Here is a 22,396-nt window from a genome sequence, read left to right on the forward strand (position 1 = left end):
TCATCTGCAATATTTAATAGTTCATACTCTCAAAAAAAAAAAACATGTTTATGTTAAGAGATTCATATCCACCACTCAGTGAATATAGCTGGTGCCACGAGCCAAATTTGCTGTTGAGCAGTATATAGGTAATGCAAGTCAAAGTAATGAGAGTGCTTGCAGTGCTGGGTGTTTTAAACAGTTGATGGACTATATAAGGATGCCCTTCGATAAGAATTCAACTCATACTGTCAGAATCAGAATTCTGCAACGAATTAAGTTGCTTTTATTATTACAATAAGCACAAGCAAAGTCAAGTAACGTGACTATGAAGTCAAAACTTACTTTCCCACTTTTTCATACTGTGGATTGACTGAGACTTCATTCTCATATTTTCAATCAATGGATGATTAACATGATTAACAACCGTACAACTGATAGTATAGATTTTCCCTTTTTTTACTTTCATTAGCTGCTAGGTTCTTTGAATTAAAATATATTCATCTTGTCTCTGTAGACCAATTAGAGTTGTGATCGACTCACTCAATTGAATTAAATGGCATTGAAAAATTGTGTATTCTGTATCAATGAAAAGAAGAAGAAGAATATCTCATCTCTGTATTCAAATTGACACTTTTCCAGCGTTAGTATTTCAATCATTAAGGATTAATCATCGTCTCAGTTTACTATAATACTAAAGAAAACTTCAATCAATAGATGATGATGGGTGCGCGGTACCAGCGATAATGGTTTTAGTTGGGCATCCAACCGTGTATGTGTGTAAACAATCCGAGAGGGGGTTAATCGTGGGAACTGTTGCTAGCTAGCTAGCTCTTTTCAATTCATGATAAGCTTAGGCCTTGATAACCCGCGAGGGCTAGGGCGCCGCGCTGCTGCACTGGATGATCCTGGATCTGGCCTGTACTTGGAGAGAGAGACAATGTAGCGGGGCAGATCTCTCGAAATCTTTAGCCCTATACTGCTCAGACCCTCACTCAAGGAAAAGGTAAACTTAAGTTTTTGGTAAATTTTCTTGTCTTTTTTCGTCATTCGATTCATGGTAAGTTGATTTATACTAGCATTTTAAGAATAAGTGCCGCTTTTGAACTTCCATCCCAAGTTTATAGACATACCACCGGCACTCGGTCTCGTTGTTGTGTGAGTGGGCCTGGCGAGGGTTCGTATATGTTATACCGTTACCGCTAGGCTACACTGCACTTACTACGGCTACCCTAGACAGCTGGAAGCCGTCTGTTTCGAGGAGTTTGTTAACATTTTTTTTTTATTTCTTCTCGGCCTCGTACACAGACGGCTCGCTATCGTGCAGCCACAATCAGGGGACTTGCAATGCAAAATCCCCCCGTCGGGGCTCTTCAATTTTTGTCTTAATGAATATAAATTTTGAAAATTCGAGCAAAATGCAAATTTATATTCCCTCTTGGCATTATTAAATTGCCAAAAAACAGAGAAAAATGAAGTTGAAAGGAACAAAAACAGTGACTTACCTCGGCTGTCGCGCAAATTCACTTCCCCGTTTTATCCAATCTTAAGTACATAAACATATGGCCAATGAGTCTCCTGTACAGATCGCGCTAGAACTTCGGTCTCTGTATTTGGTGAGTGAAGCCAACGGAGTTCAGCTGAACAACCAACAAAACAGAGACCGAAGCTTTTGGTCTACGGCTACCCTACCTACCTACCTACCCCGGTATTCGGACAGGGGCCTGTTGCATGAAATTCGTAGAACCGTTCTACTAAGAATGAGATATCGCTCAACTGTTTCACAAAGCCGATTTAGGCGATGCGAAGAATGGTCCTTGGAAAGACACCTCCAGACATGTCCTACGTAGGCATGATCTTCTTTGCACACCGCCCGCCACTGTCGCCGTTGGTATTCCTGTATTGAGAGAAAATGCGTTTACGGATACGGCAAGCCACACTGACATATCACCTTTAAACATATGGGGGCTAGTTGTCATCAATTTCAGGTCAACAAGACGACCAAAAACGGATGTCATTTTAACTTTTCCGTGAGTTCAGTAATAGGCCTAAATATTTTTAAAAATGTTTTCTTTTATAGTTTTATTCTCCCTCCGTCCTGTCCCCATCCCTTTTCCATTAAAAAAAACTTGAACTATCGAAACGGGCGGCACTACCGCTAATCTCGTCATGCAACAGGCCCCTGTTGCATGACGAGATGAGCGATACGTAGGAACGTCCTAGGACCATTCTTCCGAGATAGGAAGATTGGCGACAAATCAGCGCTTTCCTTTTTACGAAGGCAATTTCGTCTCCAAAGTGTGCGACAACGTTTGATATCGGTAGTATACATGTAGGAAAAATATCTAGTCTTCATCGCCACCTGAACCTTTTATTTCGGAATGACGACTTTTCATACAATCATGTATTTCAATAAATGGAGTTCAAATAATGTTTTATTTATTACTGATTGTCGAATTGGTGTATGTAACTTATTTTATGAGGTAAAAGGAGAAAAAAAACTTTTTAAGATTTACAAAAATATGGATAAAATTGAAATTTTCATTATTCCTTTTATATTTAGAACACGGTGTCCTTTTAGAGACACCTTTCATTGATATTTCAACGAAAGAGACCCTGTCCGACATAAAAATGGAATTAACTTAGCAATTTCGACATTACATTAGTTCAATATTCTGATATTTTTTGTAGAATACTGATTTATGATAATAGTTTTGCAAATTATGCGTTAAATGTTATTTGTTGAGGTAAAAATAGTGTTTGAATGGAGTAAACAAAATCAATGTGTCTGATTGTTTGACACTATAAAGGAAAATATGAGAGGCTGCGTGTGAAAAATCTAATTTTTTAAATTTTATTTGTCAGATATCACGCAAGAAATAAATGTGAGTGTTTAGAGTATAAACATACCTTTTCAGAGTTTACAGTTGAAGACGGGCAACATATGAAAATTTCTGCAAACATGTCCAAGTTGGTAAAGTAGTGCTTTGCAATAGGCCTAATAAAATATAGAAAAATGTGTGAAATCAATCCGCAATGAAAAAAAAACAATGCTAAAATTACAACGATCATAAACGTTGGTCATATTTAAAGTTGATAACTTTATGGAAGTTTATATAAGAGTAAGCTTTAAGAATATAAAAAATATGGATGTTCAACATTTCGGGATTAAGGAGTTGAGACTACATTATTGCTTTAACATGACATAGGGGCCGATAGGGCCTACCCTACGATTTAGAATGCACCTCTTCGTGTGGACTTTCCATAATCTTTTCTTTTATTGATCATCTCTTTTCATTCATCATCTCAAGTAAGCACAAGTCCATCAATTAATTTTTGTCTCGCCCACCAGAGGTGAAGACTTACATGTACGGATCCAAATGTCGTCCGTCGTCTGTCTCCGTCTTCCGTCCGTCACAAACCTGTAATGACACATAACTCCACAACCGTAAGTCGCTTTTTAACCAAACTTGGATGGTAAATGGACTTGGGGGACCTGCATCTTATGCTGCAGTCTGAGGTCACATGGTAAGGTCAAAGGTCATTTTCAGGTCAACATTAAAGTTTACATGCAAGACTCTCTCATGACACCTCACTCCGCAACCATATGTCGCTTTGCAACCATATGTCACTTTTCAACCAAACTTGGATGGTAGATGGACTCGGGGGGCCTGCATGTTATTCTGCAGTCGGAGGTCACATGATAAGATCGAAGGTCATTTTCAGGTCAACATTAAAGTTTACATGCAAGACTCTCTTATGACAAAGAAAATAAATCAGATGTTGACAAGTTACATTCATATTGCATGCATGGAAGAAGATTAGGTGCTCTCTGTATTTTTAGGAGGCATTTCGCTTTTTCATTAAATGCACAAATGCTTTAATAGCATTCCATCACTCAAATGTCAGCCATTGACAGAGAGGGCCTGATGCTGTATGATTGTTTCCACTTCACTTTTCATCTTAAACTGAAAGACTTCAGGATCTGTTTGTCGGAGTTCCTCTGGACTACATCATGTTCCGCTGACTCCTCCATAGAATGAAGATTTAAGTCACTCTGTACAGGGAGCCTATGCCCCTACATTATTAATGAGTAATTTCTTATTAAGATCTAATATTATGAAGATGGCCTAATATATTTATGAGAATTTTACCAATATCTTACCCTGAATTCTCTACTTTGGTATTCCAGTGCTTCAGAGATGAGAATAATTCCTGTAATATACATTTGTTGCATAGTTTTCATCCATTATGATAAGACAATATGGAGGGGTTTTTTTTAACCTCTTGGGCCCTTTACATTACTTTAAAAAACACACAAACATTTATAATGATCTTAGGTTTGGCTGCAAATTCAATATTAATATCAAAAATTATGTCATTTTTTAGAGGGATTGCTATTCCATTTTTAATGACTTTCTTGTACCATAAAAGTTTATGATTGAATAGTCAAACTGGGAAACTTTAATAATATTTTATTACATATAGTCATTCAAATTGAAAAAAACCTAAAGAAAATTAGAGGATTTTACTTTTTTTAATAAATATTGATATATATTATTGTTATTTTTTTTTGGTGGGGAGGGGGGTAGTCTTTACTTTGGAAATATATTTTGTATATAATTGAACTTTTCCCCCTTTTTTTCAAAGGTCATGTATTCAGATGCAGTCATGTGAAGCATGCGACAGTGCCGTTTTGGGGTCTAAATTCAACAGGTTCATGATACAGACCAATATTATAGGAAGGAATACAGGATGGGTAAATCTCGGCTTAAACTCAAACGTAGTTTCAGTACCATCAAGCGTCAGTTCACCTTTAGGAAGTCTATCAGGCCTTTTATCAGTTCTACCTTCTTAGACTTCCAAGATGAGCGAGGCCATCTTCAGCGTTATGTCTTTCCTCAGCTCAACTCTGTCTGCCATTCAAGGGGTACTTTCTTTGCTCCTGCAGATCTTCGTTGGGGCATCAATAACGAACAGTCAAGCTCAGGAAATGTCATCTCTCTATGCCTCGAGTACATCAATCGGTGCAGTCCTTTCTTTATCTGTCTCCTTGGTGAGCGTTATGGAACCCATCGGCCTAATGATGCACCTCTGCTTCCATCATCACTGGAAAAACTACCTCGGAACATGTCATGGTTGGATAGGAATTATTTGACAGCCGCCAGCAAGGGACATGAATGGATCATGCAGGAGGCATATCAATATTGCAGTGTAACAGAGCTAGAGATCATCCAAGCAGCCATTTTGAATGACAGTAAATACTGCAGATTCTATGTGAGAGATGTCAGACATGTAGAGGACAAGTTTCTGGAGTTACCAGAAAAGGAAAGGGAGGAAAAACTGAAGGTTAGTATACCAGCATATCTTCAAGTCAACTTCCAAAAAGCGTGAATTAACAAAATACCGTAATGCATATTGAGAAATGGGCAATTCCAAGCAGAAGTGGACATTTTCCAAAAATTTATATTGGCTCTATTTCGAATCTGGATCAAATTTTTCTGTTAAAACTCATGGGATTTCATAAATACAAAAGGGGAACATAATTAGCCACAGTTTTTTTTTCTTACACATCTTGTAGGAGAATCCAAACCATACAAAAATTCTTTACATGGGAATACATATATTGTTTTTACTAATTTCAATTTAACAGAAAACTATTGCTTGTTTTGAATTTTTTTACTTATTTCAATTTAACAGAAAACTATTGCTTCTTTTGAATAATCTGAAGGTCATCATTTTACATCATATCAAAAGAAAATTTTAAAATATAAGTTCATTTTACGTTGCCTGTGTGGGAATATTTCAGATGTCACTCCGTAACCGTCACTCTGTAACCGGGTATTGGTTTATGTTTTAAGTTGTGATTAATGAAAAAAATAAACCAATTTTTTTATGTAATGCAGCATATTAAATCTAGAACAACATGGAATCTAATCAATAACTCAACATTGTGATAGCCATTTAAAGTTCACAGAGTTTGAGCATCGTGTTTTCTCCTCAAATATGCATGTCCATTTACGTCACTCCGTAACCATGATTATGAACATTCGTATCTCATTAATACAGTGGGTCAAAATAATGAATTTTATTATTTTGAAAAGTTGGTGTCAGCAAATACTGTCAGGTACCATTTCTTTGCAAATAACTACATGTACATGTATGTAAATATGGGTGATATCTTTGTTTGAATGCTATACTTCTGAATATTTTCTGAATGTCGCTCCGTAACCATGGAACTGCCCAAATAGTTAATCCAGTCAAATATTTGTTTTGCTCATTATGCCCTTTTTACCACCCACCTAGATCCCAAGTTTCAATCTATCAGTAGTGAGAATGTTTTTTACAGTGATTTTCACATTGTTTGATTACAAAGTGTTTCTTGTACACGTTTAAAATGCATAATGTTTAATCAGCAGATTCTGTAATTTATCAGGTACTGTAAAGTTTGTGCAACTTTTAACTTTAGTAAGGCCAAACCTACCCTATCAAAGTTTAAAATTTCAAACCAGCATAATATTATTGCTAATGATTATCAAAACTGAAAATTACATGCAGAATAAATGTGAAAGAAGAAAGGCCATTTAGATTTTTCTTCTCTTCATTCAGTGATATTGCACCGCAGAAAATGAGTTTATACAAGCTTTCTTCAGCAAAAATAGAGCTGTTTGTTGTTCCAAGGAAATCTGAAGACTTAGAACTGATAGTAGACTTTAAACCTGGATGTTTGATCTCTTGAAAGTTTTGTTTGAGGTACATGTACATGTATAGACACTTTTGGGCTTGTGCATGAGTGGTCAAAAGTCGACTGAGATTATTGTACTGTTTGCTACATGTATATCGTCTGGTACATAGCCAATGATTAAAAAAAACAGTAGAAAAATATGAAATGGATTTTGAAATTTGATATGTAATCACAATTACAAATTCAGAGCATTATGCTAGATAGATTTATCTATAGGCTATATGTAGCTTTTTGTGACATTCAAAATCTGGGGGTGGGGTGTAGAAGGTGAAGATCATGTGATTCACTTCCTATTTGCCAAGTGAAGCATTTGTTTCTATCTGTGTTGCAATATTTGCATGTAGTTCCCCTGTTGTGTGTTGGGTACCTCCCTGCAATATAATCCATGCACAGAAACATTCTACATGTACTGTACATGAAAATATGCTAATAACTCAGAAATTCAGCTTCAACTACTGGTAATAACAAGTTCTTGGGTATCTCAGTAGATGAGAATCTACAATGTACATACAGGTGTAGTAAAGTTGGAGTGTCACATTAATGATTTGTTCCAAAATTTCTTAATATGTTGGTGCAATGAATTGCCTTAAGAATACCAAAACAAGTTTAACATGTTTTAACTTGTATTATTCAATGATTATATCAATACTCTTGTATTGTATGGGGACACTGCAAATTTCCTATTAGATCGTGTATATTAAAATCTACATACATGTAACATGCCGTCCGTATCATTAACATTCGTTCCAACAAAGGATAGGGAGTATGAAGCCCGCCCCCTGTTTATGACAGAAGGACCAGAAGCCACTTTCACATTATACAAATTTATTTTCTTAAATAACTCCGGATCCTTTGTTGGAACGAATGCTAATGATACGGACGGCATGTTACATGTATATAAAAACATAAAAATTAGCATCTGATAATGATTTATTATGATTTACGGTTATTGGTTAAAATAAACATGAAAATAACTAATAAGCCTTGATTGAAAATCGAAGTAAAGATGTTTATTATTTACAAGAACATGAATATGTAGCAACCATGTACCTCGTACAATTCAGTGATATCAAGGATCCTTACATCTAGATCTTCAAAAAGATTAGCAGTGAATTTCAATGAATCTTCATTGTCTTGCTCACCAGAGGTGAAGGCAAGACTTTAATAGGGATCCAAATGTTGTCCGTCCATCCGTCACAATATTATGACACATAACTCCACAACTGTAAGTCACTTTTCAACTAAACTTGGATGGTAGATGTTCTTAAGTTAGGGGACCTACATGTTATGCTGCAGTTGGAGGTCACATGGTAAGGTCAAAGGTCATTTTCAGGTGAACGTAAAAGTTTACACTGCAAGACTTTCTTATGACACCTAACTCCGCAACCGCAAGTCACTTTTCACCCAAACTTGGATTTTAGATGTAGTAGTTGGGAGACCTGCATGTCATGCTGCAGTTGGAGGTCACATGGTAAGGTCAAAGGTCATTTTCAGCAATTTCAGGTCAACGTAAAAGTTTACAATGCAAGACTCTCTTATGACACCTAACTCCGCAACCGCAAGTCACTTTTCACCCAAACTTGGATATTAGATGTAGTTAGGAGACCTGCATGTCATGCTGCAGTTGGAGGTCACATGGTAAGGTCAAAGGTCATTTTCAGGTGAACGTAAAAGTTTACACTGCAAGACTTTCTTATGACACCTAACTCAGCAACCGCAAGTCACTTTTCATCCAAACTTGGATTGTAGATATAGTTAGGAGACCTGCATGTCATGCTGCAGTTGGAGGTCACATGGTAAGGTCAAAGGTCATTTTCAGGTGAACGTAAAAGTTTACACTGCAAGACTTTCTTATGACACCTAACTCAGCAACCGCAAGTCACTTTTCATCCAAACTTGGATTGTAGATGTAGTTAGGAGACCTGCACGTCATGCTGCAGTTGGAGGTCACATGGTAAGGTCAAAGGTCATTTTCAGGTCAAAGTTAAAGTTTGTGTGCAAGACTCTCCTATGACACATATATCTCCCCAACTGTAAGTCACTTTTCACCCCAAATTGGGTTGTAGATGTACTGAGGAGACCTGCAAGTCATGGTACAATCAGAGGTCACATGGTAAGGTCAAAGGTCATTTTGAGTTCAACATTAAAGTTTATGTGTAAGACTCTTGACAAATGTTATTCCATCCCAGTCATTTGATACAATCCTATTGCGTGCCCTCTCAAATCACGATATTTCGGGTTATTTTCATAAGTGGGCGAGACACAAATCGCTTATAACTACATGTAGTTATTTCCATGTTTATAATACAAGGTATAGAAATCACTCACTCTTGCCAAATGTTATACAAATAAATTTCCTCATACAATTCCCTATCCTTAGTTGGAACGAAATGTTGGAATGACATATCCAAAGATATGCCCTATTAATAATAATGCCCTTAAAATAATATAATTTAGCTTTATCATTCCAGTAATAGAATTATGATTGAAACTGGATAACTGATGTAACAGTCAATCAGTGAAATAATCATTGCAAAACTGAAATGAATTGGAGGTCCCACATTTTACCTTTGCTATGAGAATGATGCAGATTACATGAAATTGAGCTTTTCAAGAAATCGCCAAAGTGTCCAGTCTTCCCCTTGTTCTGTATTTGCCAGTTCCTATAATTCAGGTCAAGGAGCATTTGAAATCCTTGTATCTGATCGGCTGAGAATAACATTGTCCTTGAAAATATCTAATGAAAAACTTTTCATGAAATGTTCCCTTTGATGTGCATAAAAATAAATGTACACTATATGGATATCAGGAAAGTGTAAAGTATGTAGACCATTTCGCTTTCATGTATCTTCAGCTCTATAATGCATCATATAATTTTCCCCTCCTTGCTCTTTTCTTCCACAGATGTATATGGCTGAGGATGAGGAAACAGAAATTAAAGTAACCACTTTGAAACAGAAATTAATCAACAAGGGTATGAAGATCCAATTTTTTCGTACTCCTGAAGAACTTGGTCAGAAAGTACTGGATGATTGGATGGAAATCATTAATGAACTCTACCCACCTCTTGATGAATTACTGGGTGATGTTGGTAAGTTTGAAATAGTGGCTGAGAACTTCACGCATGAATTTTAAAGTGATATTTATGTTGTTTGCAAATTATATGGATACATGGGCCATAAAGTACTCCTTGATCAGTTTAGTAATTGGAAATTGAATTGTGAATTTTAGATTCCATTTTGAGATAATTAGTTCAGAGGTAAAAAGTTGGTCGTAAAATGTTGACCTTCTCTTATTAAAGCAATCATAATAAACATCTTGTATGAAACAGAATTAGAATAATTGTACTATACATGTATATCTCCCTGTAGAGTTAGAAAACGGGTGCAAATAGAATGGCAAATATCAATGACAGGGACTTAATGTCACCCATTTCAATTAAATTATGAAAATAAAGAAAGTCTGTCCTTATTCATGGTTGTTAATCTGTTTTGTTAAAGATGGTGAGCAGTTCCGAGAGTGGGCAGCCCATGAGGCATATGCAGAAACCCGTCGTCGAGTGTTTGTACTGACGCCTGAGATACAGAAGCTTTTCACCAAAATGACTGATCACTGTGAAGAATGGATGGACCCTACTACACCTACAACAGCTGAAAAGGTTGATGAATGGGTCATAGTCAAAGGAAAGAAGAAGAAAATGTAAGTTGAAGGAACTTTTCATCTTAATAAAACTGCAGCAAAGCTGTACTAATTTTCAACATTTAGATTTTAACCCATCCCATGTTTATTACACAATCCAGCTGAACATGAGCTGACATAGAATTCTGTCAAAGGCCTACAATAATTTTACATATACTTGTGTTTGATATTTTTGGAATGACAAGTCATGAATTAATGTCTAAGAATTGAATAAAGGCAGGGTGCCACAAACCTGCTTGCCCGGGGTAAAAAGTGAAAATGATGTACAGGCAATCATTTCTGAAAGTCAATTGCCTGATGATTTTTAAAATAAAGCAAATAAAATGACAGAAAAGTTCAATAACTTTTGGATAAATCACAATTATCGATTTATTATCTCTCATACAATATCAAACCAGTTAAAAAACAGTGGAAACGTAAAATCAGTGCCAATTTACCGATAATTTATCGCCAGGTAACTTGTTCAAAGAACCCTATGGGGGCTGCCATCTTTCTTTCTTAAATACACTGTTTGCATGCGCTACTATCTCGCGCAATTTGCTGATGATTATTTAGCCCTGTGTGCGCATGTTCCATACATCAACACTGAAATATATATGAGCTAGTCAGCTGATTTTCGAGCTCGCTGCAAACTTTGTGACTCTGCCTCAAGATTCATGATTGTTCCCGACCGAGTATCAGCGATTTTGTCGTCGTGATCGGCGATGACTTAGTTTTATAGCTCCTAAGGTTTGTGAGTGAAGCTACTAGGGAAACTGATTAAAAATTAGCAGATCCATGTCTATCATGGCAATAAGAACTGATGTCATGACTTTGCTGAAAATAGACTTATATGTTCTGTAATGTACTTCATAATTCTCATTTGTAGTTATTTCTCTTGACCTTTAAAATTAAGTGTAGACATTTTATTACCATTATAAAAGATAATTAAGAGCAAAAGTATTATGAAAAAAGATTGGGCAAGCAGTTTTTTTTATCTCTTGGGCTAGCAAATTTCTTCATCGCTTACCTTGTCGGGCAGGGCAAGTGATGACAAAAAACTTGTAGAGGCCTGATTAAAGGTGTTTTTTTTTCAAAGGAAAGGGAAAGATTTATTTACACAATTAAACCATGAATGAAGTGGTGAAAGATGTTTCTTAGACAGTTAAGTTTTATTTTCAATGTGTGCTATATGACTTGATACACAGAGAAGACACACCAGCATCCAAGTCTATTGTAACCTTAATAGGAGAGAGAGGGTGTGGGAAGACATCATTGGTTGCCAATTGGGTCAAGCAATTCCAAGGATCACATCCAGATATCAAGGTCTTGGCCCACTATGTTGGTTCTAGCGCCCTCAGTACTGACATCTGCAGCTTTCTCCGAAGAGTGACCTTTGAACTTAGAGGAGAGTTTGGAGGTATGTATTGGTTTTTGTCTCACCTGCATAGCAGAGTGAGACTATAGGCGCCGCTTTTCCGACGGCGGCGTTAACATCAAATCTTAACCTGAGGTTAAATTTTTGAAATGACATCATAACTTAGAAATTATATGGACCTAGTTCATGAAAATTGGCCATCAATTATTGGTTAATCAAGTATTACTGAACATCCTATTAGAGTTTCATGTCACATGACCAAGGTCAAAGCCGACTCAAAGGTCATTTAGGGTCAATGAACTTAGACCATGTTGGGGGAATCAACATCAAAATCTTAACCTGAGGTTAAGTTTTTGAAATGTCATCATAACTTAGGAAATATAATGACCTAGGTCAATAAACTTGGACATAAGGTTAATCAAGTATCACCAAACATCCTGCATGAGTTTCACGTCACATGAAGAAGGTCAAAGGTCATTTGGGGTCAATAAACTTTGACAGAATTGGGGGTATTTGTTGAATTACCATCATAACTTTGAAAGTAGTTCATAAAACTTGGACATAAGAGTAATCAAGTATCACTGAACATCCTGTGCGCATTTTAGGTCACATGACCAAGGTCAAAGGTCATTGAACTTTGGCCATAATGGGGGTATCTGTTGAATTACCATCATAACTTTGCAAGTTTATTGATCTGACTTTTGAAACTTGGACATAAGAGTAATCAAATATCACTGAATATCTTGTGCAAGTTTCAGGTCACATGATCAAGGTCAAAGGTCATGTGAGGTCACTGAATTTTGGCCACATTGGGGGTATTACCATCCTATCTCTGTAAGTGTATTGGTCTAGTTCATAAAACGTGGAAATAAGAGTAACCAAGTATCACTGAACATCTTGTGGGAGTTATAGTAGTTTTCAAAGTCAGCACTGCTGCTATGTTGAATCGCGTGATGCAGGTGAGACGGCCAGAGGCATTCCACTTGTTTTCTTTATGTTAGATATTTGCATAGAATATCTAGCTGGGGTAATATTTGTTGCGTTTTGTATTCTCTGCAAGAGTGCTAAGGTATAAAATCCAGCAATTATTCATTTCTTATTTCTTTTTATTTTTATTAATTATTTGATTATTGTGTATTTACCAGTAGAACTAAGTATCAAATGATAGTTTTGGGTACAGGTCATAACATGTATGCTTGATGGATTACATGATGATGTTTTCAGGAAGTAGACTATCACTGTGTCAGGGTTAATTGGTTTCTGATGCTCATTGTGTATTCGACCAAAAAGTTTGTTGACCTACATGTATTCTGGGTTGCTTCCTGAAATAATAATGGAGGAATATGTTAATTATAACAGATGATAGAGAATTTCAATAAACTTAAATGATTATTATTCAATATGTAAGGTCAACTTCACCATGTATTCCAAAGTATCAATTTGATTTGTATTGGAGTAAAATCAAACATTCAATATTTATTAGAATTGGTATAGAATGAAAAATTTATGGCATGTATTCTTTTACATTTTTCATTAGGCTAGACATACTAACTTTGGCAGTTTGTGCCTTGTGAATTTCATTATAAAATTTGAACTATTTCAATTTTTGCTTGATAAATATGAAATACAGTTTGAACCCTCAAGCAAAATATAAAATCATGATTGTGAAACCTATACATATCATCACTGACTCCTACGAAAGTGACTTATTTGAAATATGAAAGGAAAGGTGAATGTGTGAAATCATTTGTTTACTCATTTGCATACAGATTGATACATGTATTGTTTATCACTGTTTTCGAAAACTATGCAGAAATTAAATGACTCTATTAGACCTGTTTTTATTTGTAATTTTTATGCGTCTGCCCACTGGTGGTTGCCTGAGGCATTATGTTTTCTGGTCATCTGTCTTCCCATCATTCGAGTACCATTTGACGGATCAATTTAAAACTTGGTCAAAACATACAAAGATTGATAATGATCTGATGGGTTAGGGAGTCATGAGGTCAAACATCACTTTATATATGTATATAAAATAATCAAACTAAATGATAACTGTAGAACTGTTTGAACAATCAACTTCAAACTCAGTTCATGCATGTATGATGATCTGAATAGACTTTAGGATCTAAAAGAGGTCACAGAGATGTGTAATATATTCTTGATTTGGCATTTGTGCTCTCATAAATTGTGACTGTGTGCAGTCGAGAGCCTACTTTTTTTAAACACACAGTTCGATGTGAGATTATAGTAGTAATTGAAATTTCATACATGTATACATGTAATGTAGTCCTGATTATTCATTTTTATACATGTAGAATTATTATATTGTGTTCTAAAGCATTTTGAGTACATAACTGCAGATCCTATACCTAAACCAAACATTAACCTATGCAGTAAGTATTTTAAAAATGTGTTTTATCCAGATTTATCATCAAATTCTGAGGACTGTTTTGTTGGGTTGAAATCACACTTATGATGTATTTTGCTACAATTTTTATTGAATATTTATAGCCAAACTAATTCTCATTATCCATGAAATTCTATGTCTCTGAACATCATGATTTTTTCTCTTGTGTTCTGTATGATGGAAAACTGTGGGACCTTAGTCTAAGAAAATAGATTCAGTCATCGTCACACATGCAGTCTCCTTCCTGCTCCATAGAATCTGTAAATTTGTTCTCATTGACATTTGTGAAAGTAGAAATAAGGTATCAGGCTTACCGGTATATTAAAGAGCCATGATAAAACAAACTTGTCAGTACATCAATATGTTCCTTGCTTATTATGAAATAAATTTGAGCTAAATCCCTTTGAAATTCCCACGCACATGGAGTCTGCTTTTGCTTTGATGTTTCAGGTGACAGCCCAGCTGAGAGCAATGGTGATTCTGAGGAACTATCTAACTTTCATCGGATCTGTGAAGCATTTGTTGCAGCCATTGCTATGGGTCCTTGTGCTATAGTCCTTGATGCTGTAGATGAACTAAGCAGTACTATGGGAATGGGAGTACATCAGGTAATTCAAGTTGTGATCTATGAATAATTATGAATTGAAATTGGATGGCCTATTGACTCACCTTGAACCTTAAAGACTAATCCCTTTCATCAGATCCAAACTATATGTATCATGGTGGGTGTTTCAAAAAGCTGTTTCTAAGTTAAGAGTGAATTTAAGAATGACTGGTGAACCTTTCTTAAGTGCTAAATAATCACCTATGAACATTTAATTGTGAATTTCATTAAGTCACTATTACGAACAGCTTTATGAAATGGGGCCCCCTGGGATGGAAACATTCTGGGTATCAGTACAAGTTACCATGATGAAGTAATTTGTAATTTCACATGTATACTGTATATATAAACAAAGAAATAAGGAGTTAGTGATTTAGCTGTGAAAAGAATTATAAGGTTTCTGAATTATTTCTTCTTTTCTGCGCCTAAACACGGAACACTCTAATCTGTGTATCTCCTGCATCGGCACTCTGTGTTCTCTCCTCTCTACAATATTTGAAATATTAATAGGGACAGTGATTTTCCGTTTCTAAAAATTGCCTTTTCCGTTTCAGAAAATCTCAAATTCCGTTTCAGCATGTCTGAAAACGGAAATTCCGTTTCCCCATAGACTTTGTGTACAAGAAAAATTGACAATTCCGTTTACATAGAAAACCAATACGCAACGAGTAGCGATGTCAAAATGCTAGCGCTGCTCAAAATTTGCATCTACCAATGTACTAACATCGCTTTAAAATCCATATTAATCGAAGAGATTCGAGCTCATAAAATATTAAGGGAAACATAATCAACATGAATATATTCTCACCTTTCATATTATTAGCATTATTTTATTGTTAAATGGGATTTTATCGCTGGTTGGGGACTTTTCGGACATCGTTTTGAGCAGTCGACGACTTCCGAATATCCGCCATTTTGGATTTGATGAATCACCGTGATCATTATATTATGACCGAATGTAGAGGGCAGCAACACATGGCCGGATTCTGCCTTCTATGCGGACGTAAGTGTAAACTAATTTGGATACGATCGAGTGATGGAGAGGCTCGAGTGTAGTTACGATGATTGTTGTTGCAAAGTGAGATCGTGTTTTTTCAGTTGATATTCGTATTTTGTTGAGGATTTGGGATTAATTTCTGTTGCTTTTTTGTGCATTTTGAGAAAAAACATGTTTTCCGTGATTTTCTGTTTGAAAAGCCACTTTCCGTTTAAAGCAGCCGATTCCGTGAATTCCGTCCGTTTTCCGCGATCGCGGAAAATCACTGTCCCTATATTAACGTAGGAAATTATTTGTTTATTACATATATTTAGTTTTGTTAAATCTTACAAAGAGACAGACTGAATGCGCTTTGTATCTGATGAAAGGCGCTATATAAATGAAGTGTATTATTATTATTATGTTACTCTAAGAACTAATCAGAAGAAACTATAAAGTTTTATGTTATATTTGCAGGTCAAAGAAATGAAATGGCTGCCTGCTGTACTTCCATCTCATTGTAAGATTATCATCACCACAGTCCGTTCTGATCTCACATACAAATCACTGATGAATAGACCAGACTGTGAGACCTTATCTGTTCCTCTCTTTGAGAGCACTGCAGATAAAGGCACAGTCATTGAACGACATCTTGCAATGCATTGTAAGTGCTTGGATGCCAGCCACCTCAAGAAAATTGTCAACTGCAAGCTTAGCTCAAGACCTCTCTTTCTCACCGTGCTGGCAAATGAGTTGAGGGTATGTGGGACCTTCGACAATCTGCCAGATCTACTGAAGCGATATGTCAAAGCTCCCTCTTTTAGGGATTTGTGGAAGTCTATCATATCTCGATGGACCAAGGAATATGGATGGAGCACAGAGGGGAGACTTTCAGCTTCCATGTCAAATTTTGGACAGATTGATCGTAAGAGCAATTTTATGTATTTTCTCAACAAAGAATTGTTTATATGAGATCTAATCAATGGAAAGGATTACAACAAGTGAAGAAAGGTTATGTGATAATTGAGAAATGTTCCAATTTCATTCTATGTAGCTCTATCAATATTGGAAAATGTTTTCTATTTAATGACCATTAGGGGTAGAGAGTCTCTTTTTATGTCTGTATTAAATTTTAAAGAAAGTAGTATGCTGATTTCTTGTTACTTTTTCATTGATCTGATTTTGAAGTATACACATACAGTCGAGGCCAGAAGTTTACATACACCAAAAAAATCAAAGAAAAGCTGACACTTGCCAAACATTGTAAAAAATTACTGTATCTTATAAAATATTTTGACGAATTTGATATCAAACAAATGAGTACCGGTATGTCATGCTCCTTCATCACATTGCTTCTTCACAAGGAGCTAAGAAATATTTAGATTTCATTTTTTCCCCCCCAAATCTTCATATTTTAGACAAATTAGAAATAAAAACTTGACAAAAAATTTCATATTTGTGGTATTTAATTCTTAACTCAAACATTTTAGATTACACTTTTTTTGTTCAGTGGTGACATATGGTAGAAAATGTAATATAAATCATATATTTAACATTTATATATTTCTATGAAACGATGTTTGAAAATATAATAACTCACAATAGAATACATATGGTATGAATATTACTTGAAATCCTTGAATTTTGTTTTCTTGAAAAGCTGGGAACCCTGAATATGTTCTTTCATTTGATATCAAATTCATCATGGTAGTATTTATATTTGTGAATCTATGGTAAATTTACGATGTTTGGCAAGCAAACAAATTTCACTGAATTCCATTGGTGTATGTAAACTTTTGGCCACAACTGATTTATGGAAGTGTCAGCACTATTAATGGTAAATTTGCAAGAAGTAAAGAGAAGTAGCAGTTTAGTAAAATAGCTCAAGAAGAATGAGTGGTTAATGAAAATAATGAGAATGAAGATTTTAATTTAGCAGCCTTATGACTGATTTCTACAGCTTTTACTGGATGGGTAGCTGAGACCCTTCGCCTGCTTGCTTGCTCACGTCATGGACTTAGTGAGACGGATATACTCTCTCTCCTCAAGCAGATGGGATACAAAGGTCAATCAGCAGTTACTAGCTTTGACTTTGCACTCTTCAGATCAGCTGCATTTGATGCCCTTGTAGAACGACCTGGAGGATTATTTGGGTTCTTCCATCAAGACTTGAGAGATGCTGTCCTCAATTCTCTACTTGGTAAGTGAATGAATCACTTCTATTCTTGTGCTATTTGGCAATTCCATGAAGTATTACATAAGAACTCCAAAATGTAGATCCTACATGAAATAATTTGTCACTAGTTTATCCTGTTCTTATCCAAATATAAATTAAAAAATATTTAAAAAACAAATATTTAATTTTAGATTCTTATGGCCTGAGCAGTTCATGAAGTAACGTATGAATGGAAAAAATGGAGGTGGGATGTGTAAAAATGTTGAGTTTTTGTGGAATTTTTCTCTAATATATTCTTTGGTGATATTCTGTAAATTAAGATATTTTTATAATTTGCTTCTGCTTAAATGCCTAGTAGTATTATTGTCATCATCATCATCATTATTAGTTTCGGCTTTGCACTGTACTTGACCTTTAGAAAAGGATGGTATCGTGATCCCTATAATTTCTAGCCTTAAAGTTAGATATTTTATAGTTGGGGAAAATATTTTTGATACTCTGGTTATAGGTATGCAGTATGGAAGCATGGTTTTGTAGAAATAATGATAACAATATGCATTTATATAGCACAAAAATTATTTCTATCTTGCACAGCAAGAGCTCCCTAGAATCTGTACATACATGTACTACTGGAATAAATAAGTTTTTTTATTTGAAAATTATGTTAAGTTGTTAAATTTCTATGTTCAAGGGGAAGTTTGTTCCATAGTTGTGGGTTGATTGGAGAGAATTTTGGAAGACGACAAAATAAACCTTCACATTTCAGAAATAATTCTGAAAGGAAGTTTTTTTTCATATTCTTTCAAACCAGGTGTGATCCCAGGATTGACCAGTGACCAGACCTCATCATCAGGTGTTGGTTTCTTACCTCAGATGTTGAATGGTCAGATGCAGCAGTGTCATGAACACCTTGCTGACTTCTTCCTTCACCAACCTTCCTCCAGGAGAAGGGTAGAGGAACTCCCTTATCATCTAGACCGTTGTGGGGATGTTAATGGACTCAACAAAATTGTCACTAACCCTGAGTATGTAACACTAACGAAATCTCAATCTGTTCTATTTTCATTTCTCATCAACTGCTCCTCATTCCACCATCCAATACCCACATGATGAACCATATATCTCTTCTATATTGTTTGTTTCACCTTGAAATCCTTCAGAGACCTAACACAGGGCTTTGTTCTTCATTATTATTCTACAGTACATTTCTGGCCATGCAAGCAGACACATCTCAGAACATCACCTTGAAGCTTGATCTCATTCATTACTGTAACCGTCTCTCCAAAGAGAACTTCAACATTACCACTTCTCTCACCAAGATGGTATCTGAGGTAGTCACTAAAGAAGATAATCCTAACCAGGTCAAGAGTAATTCAAGGGTATCATTTGCTGATGATGTAGGAGAGATGGTAATGAGATCGGCTACTAGAATGGATTGGGAGCTACCCGGTTTCAAAAAGAAACTTGATAAGAAGATGGGCAGTATTGGTATTCAGAGTGGTAAGTTTCACGGTTCATTTCCTTGTCTCCTTGACTTGAAATTTGACTTGTTATTTGAAATACTAAAAATCTGTTATTACCACATTTAGTACCATATCAGTTTGTTCTTATTCTTTTGTCTGACCAGAAACATGTAGTTTATGTAGGTTAAAACGTTGTCTTCATGATTTTCTTCTTCCCAATATTTGTTCATGTTTGCAATGAAAATGCACTGGACTCCCTATTATATGATCTATAATACTGGTAAATGAAAAAAAAAGTTTTACAAGGTAAATTTAGAAAAGTAGTGATTTAGATTGAGTCTTCTCAATCTGATATCAAATAAATGAAATATTGTTACAATTTGAGCTCTCTGTAACAGTTATGGTATAGCATGACTGATAAATGATTTATGTTCCAAATTTCAGACAATTTTAGCAGCCAGTCATCCAAGCCACCCATGATAGATTTGACTGCAGGAAAACAGGCTGGTCCTCCTAGTGCCTCTTTTGGATCTGGAGGCCATCAGAGCATCTTCAGTGACTTTGAAAGTATGGAAAGTAGAAGAAGGACTATCGAGAAATCCACATTTGAGAGTGGGGAGGAGGAGGAGGAGTATATCCCTAGAGAGGATCTGACCATGAGTCGTGCCACAAGGACTGACCTTGATAGCATTGCCAGTAAGAATGAGGCAACACCACCTCCACCACCACCACCACCTCCTTTGTCATCAGCTGCATTTAGTGACATAGGTAACGGCAGTAGAGATGGGATGGAGAGTGGGTGGAGTGAGGTTGAAAGCAGTCGAAGTGGGGTGGAGAGCAGAAGAAGTGAGGTAATCATGAGCAGACAGTCTCATCCAGACAGTCAAGTTGAGGAAGTGATTGTCAGAGAAGAGTTCACTGCATTATCAACTTGCCCTGATGATATGTCTTTTTATGGGAGCAACTACAGTGGTGAGAGGAGTCCAAAAGAAAGTATACTAGATGACACAAAGATAGCATTGAGTAATAATAGAGAAGACAGCCAAGCAGAAAGCAGCATCCCAGATGTTCCTATAGAAATCAGTGATGCTGAGCTCTCAAGGAGTCTAGCTAGCTTTGTTCCTGGAGAAGAAGATATGCTGGATGACTTGGTGAAATCGCTTGGAGATGCTTTTGAAATATCTAACAACAAGAGTGATGGTGAAGTGGACAAGCTTGATTGCGAGAAAGAGAAAGAGAGCGACATAGAGGCAGAACCATTTGATGAAAATAGGATACGATGTAAAGGGGCTCTTCTTGCAATGCATGTTGGAAAGTTTCTCGCAGAAAAATCTGCATTTGATCAGTCTGAAGAGATGTTGATGCTAGCCTATGACAGGATCATAGATGTGAGTTAAAAACCTATTGTCTTTGATGATGTAGAAGCTTATTCCTTTGTTTTGAAGAAAATGACGATTTGATCCTTGAATATGAAAACATCTCATAAAAATATACCTTTGAACTTTTGTGAAGCATTATTGAAAATCATATGATTTGGAATGTTTGAAACTTTTTATAACCTCACACAACAAGTTGATATGTGGAACAGAAAGCTGAACATTTCGATCAGATTCCAAGTAACTGAAAGGTAAAATATTTACCACAGAATTGACTGTTGAATCCTTCAGCTTTTCTCAGGGAAGTGACACTTATCACCTCTACCAATAGTGATGTAATGGCAAATGATTATTAGGTCATAAACTCAAGGATTAGTATTCTTATTAAACTAAGTTTAAACCTAGCCTAAACTAGAATTTTAAACCACACTTCTTTGGATTACTAGGATTCGTGATATTTCTTCTATATTAAATGCAATTATAATTAATGTATCAATTAGTTAAAGTTAATCATGATTTAATCTTTTCCTATTCTATTTCACAACTCAATTTTTTGACAACTTTTTGCAGCAGAATTGAAATTACTTTTGATTTGTGAATGAGTTGATAACTGGCACTCCATTGAAGTGTGGTCTGAACCCTGGCTATCAGAAGCAGCTCCTTCACTCCCCATACACACACACTTTTCAACATCTGTTGCTGTGCCCTTATATGACAAATGCTTACTTAATTTGATGATTTGAATAAGTTGATATATTTCTTAATCAGCTAATAACATTTAAAATTGCTGTTTGTCCAATTTTTCTGTCTTATACTAGATGTTCCCATTGTCATACAAAGAACAGCTACTGCTTGTTGAGGTTCAAGAAAGCATTGGTGATCGACATCTTTTTCAGTTACGTAAAGATGAAGCAAAGCGTTTCTTTCGTAAGGCTCTCAACTCACTGGAACATATTATAGAAGAAGAGACTTATGACAACATCAAACCAATCCTTGAGACAAAAGGTAAAGCAATCATTTAAAGGTCTGTGAGATGTTTTTAAACAGAGGTTCAAGTTATTGCAATTTTCATAAATTGGGGAGGGAGGATGACATTTTTTCTGATGCATTGTCATCTTGGGTTATTAATCTCTTTCATGTTATGGAGTTTGTTTGCCTGCATAGCAGAGCATAAGAGCAACATAAGAGCATCAACTATAACTGAACATCACGCCTGAGTTTCAGGTTATTTGACCAAGGTCAGAGGTCATTTAGGGTCAATGAACTTAGACCATATTTGGGGAAACAAAATGTCATAACTTTTAAAGTTTATGGATCTAGTTCTTGAAACATAGACATAAAGGTAATCAAGTATGAATGATTGTTTTGCAGTTTGCACGCATCTTAGGTCACATGATCATGGCCAAAGGCCATTTTAGGTCAATGGACACAGTATTTTTAATATCATATGAATGTTTTCGTTTGTCAATAATTGATAGTATTTAATAGCGGTTTTCAAAGTCAGCTCTGCTGCTATATCTCGTAATTTAGGAGAGACTGCCAGAGGCATTCCACTTGTTTTTGTTTCCTCTCTCTGAAAACCCTGTTCTGCAAAAAACTATGATGATATTT

The 22,396-nt window shown here is 35.8% G+C and overlaps 1 protein-coding gene across 1 annotated transcript in view; it reads left to right on the plus strand.

Annotated features, from left to right (window-relative positions):
* The first annotated feature begins 758 nt into the window (after nt 1-758).
* LOC121409895 overlaps nt 759-22,396 on the plus strand; it is a 28,878-nt gene continuing 7,240 nt past the window's right edge. The window contains exons 1-12 of the mRNA XM_041601675.1: nt 759-985; nt 4,630-5,328; nt 9,629-9,815; nt 10,225-10,423; nt 11,611-11,822; nt 14,641-14,798; nt 16,248-16,695; nt 17,731-17,970; nt 18,758-18,971; nt 19,148-19,446; nt 19,854-20,797; nt 21,604-21,790. Of these exons, the coding sequence (XP_041457609.1) occupies nt 4,735-5,328; nt 9,629-9,815; nt 10,225-10,423; nt 11,611-11,822; nt 14,641-14,798; nt 16,248-16,695; nt 17,731-17,970; nt 18,758-18,971; nt 19,148-19,446; nt 19,854-20,797; nt 21,604-21,790 (3,682 nt within the window). The 5' untranslated portion in view covers nt 759-985; nt 4,630-4,734. The remainder of the gene's footprint in view (nt 986-4,629; nt 5,329-9,628; nt 9,816-10,224; nt 10,424-11,610; nt 11,823-14,640; nt 14,799-16,247; nt 16,696-17,730; nt 17,971-18,757; nt 18,972-19,147; nt 19,447-19,853; nt 20,798-21,603; nt 21,791-22,396) is intronic.

This window comes from Lytechinus variegatus, chromosome 3 (assembly GCF_018143015.1).
Source record: "Lytechinus variegatus isolate NC3 chromosome 3, Lvar_3.0, whole genome shotgun sequence".
NCBI lineage: Eukaryota > Metazoa > Echinodermata > Echinoidea > Temnopleuroida > Toxopneustidae > Lytechinus > Lytechinus variegatus.